Source organism: Babylonia areolata, chromosome 12, assembly GCF_041734735.1.
Source record: "Babylonia areolata isolate BAREFJ2019XMU chromosome 12, ASM4173473v1, whole genome shotgun sequence".
NCBI classification, from domain to species: Eukaryota; Metazoa; Mollusca; class Gastropoda; order Neogastropoda; family Buccinidae; genus Babylonia; species Babylonia areolata.
Window position 1 is genome coordinate 38,667,878 of NC_134887.1, and position 11,883 is coordinate 38,679,760.

Below are 11,883 nucleotides of genomic sequence, written 5' to 3' on the forward strand. Positions count from 1 at the left end.
GAGTTGTTGGAGTGCATTTAATTGGAACGTTTCGCACAACACCTGACAGTGAACATCTGTGTGTGTGTGTGTGTGTGTGTGTGCGCGCGCTGATCATACCAGCACCCTTGTTGTTGTTGTGCTGGTTAGTTTGCTTGGTAGCCACTGCTGCCATTGAGAAGGAAAACTCTTCCAGGATTACGAACTTGGTTACAGGAACAGCGTGGCTCTGTTGCAGGTACCGTCGGCGCCAGGAACGTGAGCGCTACTTCACTCAGGCCATCGACCTGGGCGGCACCAACACCAACAACACCAACAGCAGGAACAGCAGCAGCAGCAACAGCAGCAGCAACATGTCCACGACCGTGGCGGGCAACAAGCTCGCCCAGGAGATCCACGACGAGTTCCTCACGTGCAAGATCTGCCTGGAAGGCTTCAAGTCGCCCAAGAGCCTGGATTGCCTGCACACATTTTGCGAAGGCTGCATCGACAACCATGTGATGTCCGAGTGCAGCTACAAGAAGTACACCGACTACAGAGAGTTCACCTGCCCTCTTTGCCGCAAGCGCACGCAGTTGCCGCTAGGGGGCGTGAAGAAGCTGCCAGACAACTTCCTGGTGTCCTCGCTGGGCGAGGTGGTGGCCCGCCAGCGGCCCTCCAAGTTCCCCTTCTGCGACATCTGCAAGCTGGTCAACCGCAAGCACCGGGAGGCCACGTCCAAGTGTCTGGACTGCAACAAGCTGCTGTGCAAGGCGTGCGTGGACCTGCACCGGGACACCAAGGTCACCAAGGACCACAGCCTCTTCGACTGTGAGATCGAGAAGGACATTGAGTGCAAGGAGCACCAGGACGAGGTGGTCCGCTTCTTCTGCGAGCCGTGCGAGACGTGCATCTGCGTGCTGTGCACCTTCAACGAGCACAAGGACCACGAGATCACGCAGTTCTCCGAGGCCGTGTCCAAGTACAAGGAGGACATCCAGAACCTGTTGACGGCCTGCAAGAACAAGACGGACGTCTACGACAAGCAGCTGGAGATCCTGGCCAAGTGTGAGGGCATCATCAAGAACGCGGAGCAGCGCATCCACGACGTGGCCATCCAGTTCATCGCCGACATCCGGAGCCGCGAGAAGCAGCTGGTGGACGAGCTGCACGCCATGTACGGGTCAGAGGTCATGGAGTACGTCAACCGCAAGGGCGAGATGCAGACCAACCTGGAGTCGCTGAAGAGCACGTGCAGCCTGACGGAGCTGGTGCTGAAGGGCAAGGACATTGAGCTGCTGCTGCTGAAGAAGCAGGTGCAGGACAAGCTGAGCTGCCTGGCAGAGGTGACGCTGAAAGACCTGCCCAGCTCCGTGCAGAAGCAGGTGGTGTTCATGCCGGGCAGCATGGAGCTGGGCCTCCTCCAGGACATGGACGGACCTCCCAAACGGGGGCTCCTCACCCAGGTCTCCCTCCCCGCCGAGAGCAGCACCACCAGCAGCAACAACGCCCACAACATCCGTACCACGGAGACGCAGACGGACCCCACGTCTGAGAAGCAGAGCCGCCTGGTGTCCCGCTACATCCAGACGCTGCCCGTGGCGCGCGAGGAGGAAGGTGAGGAAGGAGGAGGAGAAGGAGGAGGGTGGTGTGGGGGGAGAGGGAACAGGCAGACGGTGGCCACAGGCACGGACGCTCTGCACACGGACAACAAGGCCAGCAACACACGCTCCTCCCAGCAGGTCGCCCCGACTCACGAGGAGTCCACTCCGACCCCTGACGAAAGCGCGGGCTGGGGAGGGACCTCCCAGGACCCCAACCTCTCCGCGAGCGCGCGCCGCGCGCGACGCCGTCGTGAACGCATGCGGCAGCCGGTGGAGGTGTCGGTGCGACCCACCACCTACAACCCCACCGCCACCACCACCACCACCACGGTGGTCTCGGCCCCTGACGGGTATGGGCCCCTGCTGACCTACAGCAGCAGCATAGAAGAGAACCATTACCACCACAGCACGGTGCCCCTTACTTTCACCTCACATTGAACCACACCCAACTCCTCTCCCTCCCTCCCTCCCTCCCTCCTGCTAGACTCCTGCTCAGGTCCCTCCCTCCCCTCCACCTTCCCCTCCCCCTCCTCCTCTATCTCCTCCTCCACACCCCCTCCACTGACTGCCTGGTTTGATGTGCCGGTGTAGGTCCAGGTGGTTGATGCCTTGGCTCAAGCCGGGTGGACTGATGTAGACTGATAGGTCTTGCGGTGGAGTTGTGTGAGGGGTAGCGTTGTCAGGTAGGATAGCTGAACTCCCCTCCCCCCGACCTCCCCACCCGCCCCCCTTCTCCCTGCCCCCTCCACCCCACATTCCTCAGTTTTGGGGTTAAGTTGTTCGTGGCTCTTTCCCTGTAAAAGTGTTAGCTTTTCAAATCCAAGTTTTTCTTTTTCATTTTCACTCAGGGTTTGTCTCCATCCTACTTCTGAAGAATGGACCGACCTTTCGAGTCCAAGTGACGAACAAGATCGTTTTTTTTAGGGGGAAACTTTTGCACAGTATGTCAGCAATTATTACGTCCCACTTTACATTGGGACTCGTCCACCATTCATACACAACATCCCACTATTGTCTTTTTCTCTTTTTGACTGTGTGGGTCATAAACTTCAAGATCTTTTGAGACTGCACGTGTCGTTGAATACTGTGCAATAGCATAGGCAGGCCACTCCACCCCACCGTACCTCGCTTCCACTCACTTCTATCTTCTATTTCTTGTTCGAAAGCTGAAGCCCCACCCTCTTCCCTCCTCCCTAACTACCACCAGTTGTTTAATTAAAACACTGAACGTCAAACTGAACGTCAAGCTATTTTACTATTTCGCTGCTGAACTGTTTACTCAACGTGCACAATATGTATCAACTCAAAGCGCATGGAATGTTTTATTTTTGTTTTGAATGCACATGAAGTGGAAATATTTCTTGTTATGCATTTTGGCGCCGCAGATTGCGCACGCACCTGACTTTATATAAACTGTGTACATTTTGCAACATTTTCGTCTGCATACATGCCTAACTGTACATAAACTGTGTAAATTTAGCAACAGTTTCGTCACAGTAAAGAGAAGTAAAATGTGTATTCGTACTGAGAAGTCGAATCATGGTTTTGATCAAGAGTAAATACGGGATTCTTGGCGTCATTGCAGAAGGAAAACACACACACACACACACACACACACACACACACACACACACAAATGACCGGAAAGTTGCAAAAATCCAAGATGCGGTGGTACATATCAGTGAAATCATTGATTTTTGAATAAAACAAATTATATTAAAAAAAACAAGGAGTTTACAACATATTAACTTTCAGCTTATTAAATCAAAAGACACGTCGTAGCTTGCCCTGAAGTTGGTTTAACTTTACATTCAGCGTAGTTATCTATTTTTGAACATTCATTTTGCAGACGTATCATCAAGTCTCTTTAATCAAAACGATTTCTCGTTTTGCCTGTAAAATCCCTTTGTTGTACATACTGCAAACCTGTTCATGTTAAAGAAACCCGTGTTCATGTTTGTGGGTGTAGAGTGTATGCTCGGCGTTGAGCACCTGCCTGATATTTTGCTTTTCTGTACTTGGGCATTATTCTGTTGAAGTGCTCAGAAGAACTTGCTGCATATTGCTCTTCTTTTTGCCTGGATCTGATGTGTGGGAACAACTTTTTTTTTGCATTGTGTAAAGACATGGTTGTGCTGTGTGATGTTGCACATTGATTGATTGATTGATTGATATTGATGCTCATGCAGCACCTGTACTCGGTCAGAGACCAAACTATCAGCGCTTTACAAACACAATCATTTGCACAACAGCCGATTGAGGGCTACCTTCAGACGCTCATCATTCGTTTCCTGTGTCATTCAGTCAGGCTTCAGTCACGCGCACATTCGCGCACACACATGTATGCTACATATGGGACCTCGGTTTATCGTCTCACTCGAATGACTAGCGTCCAGGCCACCACTCATGGTCCAGTGAGGGGGGTGGGGGGGAGAAAATTCTGGCAATGCGCAAACGTGGGATTCGATCCTATGCGTTGATTCTCTCGCTTCTTGGGCGGACGCTTTAACCACTGGACCAACACTCGGCTTGATCACCCCCCTCGAGCTACACTGCTGCATCACTTTGCAGTGTATAGGGACACAGTATGGAGTGCTGTGTTATGATTATTGCTGTGAGTTACATAGCTGTTACTTGCTTGCAGTGTTTAAGAACGTGGTTGTGCTGTGTATAGGGACACGGTATGTGGGTGCTGTGTTACGATTATTGCTATTACATAGCTGTTACTTGCTTGCTGTGTGCAAGGACATGGTTGTGCTGTGTCATATTGCACATGGATGCTCTGTGTTACACTGCTATAGATACCTCTTTTTTCCAGAAGGTGGGCGTTGTGTTCTTCGATTTGCAGCAGATGCTGGCAGAATCCGACACTTTGTGTTGCAACACTGAGTTAATTCATCCTTCTCTGTCTATTTGTCCGTCTCTCTGTGCTTGTCTCTCTATTTGTTACATGCAATATACAGCCATGCATCTCTGTCCCTCTCTCTCTCTCTCTATATATAGAGTATATTATATATATATATATATATATATATATATATATATATATAGAGAGAGAGAGAGAGAGAGAGAGAGAGAGAGAGAGAGAGAGATCAATTGATTTAATTTTCTTCATGATTTGACTGACTTATTCGACAATACCTGTTTTATGTATTTATTGAAAAGTCACATTTTGTTTGAACATCTTTTTGTCTCTATTCTCTCTGTGATTTTCTGTCTGTTCATTTCAGTTCATATATTCTATCTGATATGACCAAATTTCAGACCAAGAATACCTGATTTGTAAAGAATTTCCATGCTGTGAATTAAAGATCACATACATATGTTTTGTACTCCCATGACATTTTTTTTCAGGTATATTTGTTTGCATGTGAAACGATATAATGTCTGTATGATTCTTTCCTAAAAAAATAATCCACTTCTTCTAATTTTCTACTCATATTATTATAATAACCTATTAATGTACTGAATATTGATTGTTTTTCATTGAACTGTTGTGAAGTAACAAAACGTACGCACATATTATTGAAATAAAAGTGTATACATGAGGATTTGTAATTGAACTGCTTGTGTTTTGATGTCACCAAAGACTTTGCTGACTGGAGGGATTTGAATTTGTGGAAACTAAAATCAAAATATTTTGTTGAAACTGCTGAATTTAACTTGGATGTTAGATCTTTTTTTTTTTTTTTTTTTTTTTTGTAATCTAAGATTTTCATTTAGAACACATTACAGTTAAAATTTATTCTAATCGTCCATTTGTTTCACCTGTAAAGTGAACAAAAAAATGATTTAGTTTTGGGAAACATCGGATTTGTAATGTATTTTGATTGTCCTGTTTTTCCGTGAAAGGAAAAAGTCCATGTGGTTGAAAGCAACGATTACTCTTAGGCACTCCTGTACATTTTACATATCAAAACAACAATGCAGTTCAGTGTATTGTGTGATGACCCCAAAAATTGATTTTTATTATTATTTTATTATTATTATTATTATTTTTTATGTGTAAAATGTTCAAATTATACTACTGTCAGAACTGAAGGAAGATGGTGGTATGGACACGGACATTGTGTAATTGGCTTTATGAAGGTTGTAGCATTGTCACTTGTGTAATTGGCTTTATGAAGGTTGTAGCATTGTCACTTGTGTAATTGGCTTTATGAAGGTTGTAGCATTGTCACTTGTTTTGCCTCAAGATATATCAAGCTTGAGTGTAAATTTGGTGACTGCACAGGTTTGCGTCAAATCAGCATGGGGGTGGGTTGTGAGTTTTTTTTCGGTGCTGTGTCATACTTGTTTTGAAAAATTGTTAACTCATGTCGATGTGTTGAATGTTTTTGGATTTGTGTGTGTGTGTCACTTACACAGGTTCACATGATGTTGCTTTCAGTGACATCAGAACATCTTTTTTTCATTTAGTGATGTAGACATCACAGACTTTGTGTGCATCATTGTCACTTGTGCATTTTTCATTCAGTGCTATATGACTATTTTCTGTATTGTCCTTAACAGTGATAATAGTTTTCTCACTCATCCAGTAGTTTCTTTGCATGATTTGATTTTGTGTGAATGTACTGACATATATAGGATCAACAGGTTAGTATTTCATGTAAGGAACGATTTTAGATTTTCATATAATTGCCTCAATAAGCCACATAGTGCTATCAAGATGTTTAGCTGCTGAGTCTACACAGTTTTGAATAACGATATAATAAGGATGTTCAGACGATAATGTACAAAACAGGTCTGTGGAGAATTATATTAAAAGTAAAACTGAAAAGGTGTTTTCTTCCCAGTTTTATGGATTCCGTTTTTCTTTCAAATTTATGAACTACATCCCATCAACCGCGTTTGATGAAATTAGAAAAGAAAATCATGTTGCCATTCTTTTTGATAATTCTTATGCTTATGAAAGAAGAAGAAGAAGAAGAAGAAAGCTGGAAAACCGAAGTGTGAGCGGAATTTCGGAGGGACCGAAAGGAAATCAGTTAGTGACAGATTGATGAAGTGGTTTTGTCAAGTCCTCTATGGAAATCTTGAAATTCGAAGCTACTGGAGTTTTCACGAGATGTATGCTCTGATATCACAACGTAACGGAATAAATGGACGACAATGTCGTACTCCAAAGAGGCTTCGCAGTGTAGGGCTTCACAGTGTATTTCAAAGAGACTTTGTCATGACTCTCAGTGTACCGGAAGTTTCATCTAACCCTCCATCTGTGCACCGGAACTAACCTTACCTGTCTCTCAGTAGTTGGTTAACCCTAGAGTTTTTCTTCTTGTTTCAGCGACTCGTTCTACTCTGGGTTCCACTAGCCGCTATGGAATCTCGACGAGGCCGTGACGTCACAACTTACCCGGATGTAGTGTGCAACCCCAAAACACCGAAACTAAACCCAAACAACTTGACAGTTAACAGATTTTCAGAGAGACTTAATAGTCGGTGAATTTTGAAAGATGTCTTTTGTTGGCTTCAGAGTTGGTGGTGTAGGGTCAGAGTGGCGTCAGAAGCATGTGACGTGATGTTGAGAATGTGAAGTTGCTAATGGATTTTGTTAGCAGGTCTAATCGGCTAACTGCTAATACACGTCTGTTCTTCACATATGACGAAACTTTTGGGGCAAGAATTGATGAATCTGAAGGATTTTGATAAACAGATGTACCCATAAGTGCTAATGAGTATTAATTTGTGCAAAGCTGCGCATTGAAAAAATTTTCACGGGTATACCGGTCAATTTTTGCTTTTGTCATCGCAGTAAATATTCACAGTGTTTGTAGCATTATGTGATATATTATGCAGCTCGCACTTGTTTCAGAGATTTTAGCTTCGTACTGCCTATTACTCTTATTTAGCCTTTTACGTTTTAAGTAATGTTATGTTTACAGAATTAGCATCGTCGTTTAGAAGGCGGAAAATGTAAAGAAAGTGTCTGCTAATTACTGAATTACTTCATAGATATACTACAGTTTAAACCTTTTTGTGTGTAAGAAAATGTCTCGTGCAATAACTAAGGACAGGACATATCAACATTATATGACAGAAATCACTAACACCTGAAGTACCAATGTTTATGTAACCATTTCACAAGTTTGCCGATGCAATGTAAGAGAAACGGCTGTGCACCATCTGACCGATTTAATTCCTCTTGCGCAGCCACAAGACCTCCACCTGGACGAATTGTCGTAGTTTTAAAGACGTGTACAATGGAAGAATCTGACGTCTTGAAGTTAAATGCTGAACGATAACCTACGTTTTAACTGTACTTGATGTGCTTTGGATCGTAATGTAGGTTGAGCTTTGCTTTTTTTTTTTTTTTTTTTTTCTTTTTTTTTTGCCGTGACACCTTCAGTCGGGTCCTCCATGAAGTGTTTGAACAACGAGGACTTGTGATTTGAAGAAGAAAATAAAGAGAGATTATGGCCAGTACAAAAAAAAAAAAAGAATTATATACCAGTGGAAATAAAGTAGACAGAGCAGAACGAGCCCATGACAAGTGTTGAACCGATGTTGCGGCATGAAATGTTTGGACTGACGAGTGTCAGAGAATCTTCAACTTGATGAAGGCGGGCAGATACGAAAGAAGAAGAAGAAGTGTTGTGCGAAACATTCCATTACACTCAAGAACTTCTGGTTGTCATGAATATAAAGGAATGTTGAAAGAAGTATGCTAAGACGACTTGGACGAAAATATCTTTAGCGCTTGGAAGTTATGGATCGCTTCATTCCAAGAAGTATGCCGGGACTGACTTTGATCAAAGGTCTAGTGTGGATTGATGAGTCATTTTCCCTACCACTTTTTTTGTTGTTGGTCTAATGGTGGTGGTTGAGGTGATGGAGAAAGAATCGTGGTGATGGACTTTCGTTGGGTGTTGTTGCTGCAGGTGTGATCGCCCTTAAGTGCTTCACACATGTACCAATATTTCGCGGATTTCGGATTTAGTGCAAGTTGCCCGGACACTTTAACCATTTTGAATTCTGGATGAAAAATGGCGGTTAGCTCTCACGAAATCAAAATGCTGATTTCATGCTGATCACGTCAGCATGGTCGTGTGAAGCTTGAGATGTGTTGTGAGCTTGTGAGCATCCTGGCAGCTCTGCTTCCCAGTGTGTCTGGACAAGCGGACGACTGTGCAGCAAGCTGGTTCGGGGATGCCGATCAAAAACGAAACGAAAACAAAATAGTCAAGTATAAGTGGGGCACCTTGCATCTTGGAAAAAAAAAAGGTTAGTCGATGTCTGTTTTCTTTTCCTGATGGTCAAAGGAGGAATGTATTGAGTAAGAAGACACGTGGAAATCCTGTATGTGAAACGGTATTGTCTTGCCCATGCTGACGTTTACAATGCGTTTTGAGTAAGACGTTTGTGTTTCCCTGTGTAAAAAATCGATGTAAAAAATGGCATCTTGCCGTTAAGCTTGTCACCATGCTAGTTTCCTGTCAGTTGTATGGTTTCTTCCTGAAGGAGTTCGTTACGGAGACAGAGGCAGACGAGGACGCAAAGATACGAATTTCTGGAGAGGAAATCGTGTCTGCAGGCGTGGGAAAGTAAAAACCGCTTTAGAATTTTGTCTCAGTTTATAATCAGTTCTCGCCTTTCTCCTTACTCATACTCACATCCTGTATAGTGCCAACGATCAGTTGTAAGTTACATCTTCTCTTTGTAATATGTGGTTGCTCTAGTTATTGAATATTTTGGTCTGATTACTTTCTTGCTTTTGTTTGCTGTGTTTACTTTGGAGAAAAAAACACAAACCAACCGAGATATGAAAGCATGCAAGAGTAAGCTGCTTCAGTGGAGAATGACATTATTTTTTTCTTCTTTTTAAAATTTTATTTCAGGATTTATTATCATATTCAAATTTCTTGCAGAAGACACTGTTTCTGAGTATGTTGCAGGAAGAATCCAAGATTCACAGTTTCGATTGGTACGTTGTCTACTTTTATGTTAGTTATATTCTTGCTGTTATTCATTTATTTATACACATATTTTGATATTTTGTTTTGAATGTAAATGGTAAGCCTGGGATTTTATCTTGCACAAGTTTTTTCTTGCAAATTGAGTGTACTTTAAAGCTATTTATTGAAAATACAATTTTTATGGAAATAGTCCTGGCTCAAAAGTAAAACCTGGATTTTTTCATTATCATTAAAGTGTGTAACATTTGGTAACTGGGTTGCTTTGATGGTGCTACAGTGGTTGATCTGTTTCATCAAATGTTGTGGACATTTTTATTCTCCATTATAAATAGTATACTCAATATTTCTATTTAAAGCGTTGACAATTTTGTGCCTTGAGAGTATTACTGAAGTGTTTCTCACCAATGGTCGGATTCTGTGCAATATTTGCTACTGTAATACTGTGTTGTGAAAGTGCACATTGTGTATGTTTCTATATGTGTCTACCAAAGTTCTACTTGTTATCAAATCTGTATATACATAGTATCTGGAACATGGCAGTAAAAATATGCCATCCTGAAGTTATCAGTATAATTATGTACAGTATATTCGAATGATATTGCTAAAACTAAAAGAGGCTATTGTATGCTAATATGAAAATAATGATCAATTTGGATGGGAAATGCTATCATTGCTTCAATTGTCATGTTGCTTTGAGAGCTTTTTTTTCTCCATCCGTTTTGGAGTAAAAGCTGGAAAATAAGCATATTGTCAGATGCTTTTCCCCAGTCAGAATTATAATGAAAAATCCATATATTTGTTGTCTTTTAATGTTATTGTTAATAATGATAATATTAGTCTCTGTCCATTCATCAAATTCTAGCTTTTATTTGTGGCTTTCCTTGATTTAATTTTCAGTTTTGTGCAATATATATTTTTTATGTGAGCTTTTCACCTACACCTAAGAAAGAATGAGTTTTCAAGCTTTAAAATGGGTTGTCTCTTTTATCAAGACATATTATATCAGCACAGTGCTTTATGGTTAAGGCAAGCTTGGTTGGCAATTTTAATCTTATTTTCAAATTAATTAGAAGAGGGAGATATGTTTTTGTGAAAGTATTATTAGTCCCCTCTTGTGATCAGGAAAGTATGTAGTTTGGTGTTATAAATAATCAAAAAGAATTTTCCATGGGGAAGAGAGAGTTCTACAAATTGGTGCTTTTTGGTCTCTTGATCAAGTATTTTTGAATGAAAGATAATCAAATAAAGTGAAATCATCTTTTTGGACGTTTTTATTTTTCTCTTCTTTTCTGTGGGTGTTTTTTTTTTTTTTTTTGACTCACTTGTGTAAACAAAGTGAGTCTATGTTTTAACCTGGTGTTCGGTTGTCTGTGTGTGTGTGTGTGTGTGTGTGTGTGTGTCCGTGGTAAACTTTAACATTGACATTTTCTCTGCAAACACTTTGTCAGTTGACACCAAATTAGGCATAAAAATAGGAAAAATTGTTTTTTCCAGTCATATTGTTTAAAACAATATTGCACCTCTGGGATGGGCACAAAAAAAAAAAAAATGAAGCCTAATTATATGCAAACTGCATTTACTGTTATATTTATATGTTTTGTATTCTCTAAATTTGGCACTTTGATCTGATATTCTGACCCAACAACAAGAGCAGTCATTATTATCATTTTTTGTTCAAACAGGAACTTATTTTGCTAAGCATGGAAGTTTTCTTTATTTTGCAAACGTTTTGGTGCAGACAGTAAAAAAAAGGGAAATTACTCTGTAATTAATGCTAGGGGACTTAATTTGCTTTAAACTGATCTTTCTCATCTTAAACATTACATTTTGAAATTATACTCAATACATAGAAAGCTTGGATTTTTTTAAAAGTGTATCACAAGTGAGTCTTGAAGGCCTTGCCTCTCTTATTTGATGTTGTGTTTCTTGTTTTGTTCCCACTGGGTCTGTCTCTTATCCAAGTAATTCCCTTGCACCACTCACTGCAGACATTTTTCTATGGACAGAACTTTTTTCTTTTTGTTTTTCACTTGCATAAACATTACTGTAGGATTTGCAATAAGTGAAAGACACAAGAGGGTGAGGACAGTCTGCAAGTTTGACGATTGTGAGCTGCTGCAAGTGTATATATATATCTGTAGTTGCCTGCGAACACACTCACAAACACACAGAGTGAATATAGACAAACATGTTCTCACATACACTTGCTAACACACCTGCTAACACTTCACACACTTGTTAATGTTAACCTGCTAACACATACACGAACACAGGCGCACAGAGGCATACAGACACACCCCCACCATGCAACATATACAACTGCCAACACACACACACTTAACTTTCAAGTGTCAATCATTCACACTTACAAAGAACAATTTACTACTGAAAACAAATTCAGTATT

The 11,883-nt window shown here is 41.6% G+C and overlaps 1 protein-coding gene across 14 annotated transcripts in view; it reads left to right on the top strand.

Moving 5' to 3' along the window:
• The window catches only part of LOC143288603 (E3 ubiquitin-protein ligase TRIM56-like), an 84,167-nt gene extending 73,428 nt beyond the window's left edge, over positions 1 to 10,739 (top strand). For all 14 annotated transcript variants that reach the window (XM_076597251.1, XM_076597253.1, XM_076597254.1 and 11 more), the window contains 2 exons: positions 218 to 1,575; positions 6,850 to 10,739. In XM_076597251.1, coding sequence (XP_076453366.1) covers positions 218 to 1,575; positions 6,850 to 6,905 — 1,414 coding nt within the window. In that variant the 3' untranslated portion in view covers positions 6,906 to 10,739. The remainder of the gene's footprint in view (positions 1 to 217; positions 1,576 to 6,849) is intronic.
• Positions 10,740 to 11,883: the final 1,144 nt, after the last annotated feature.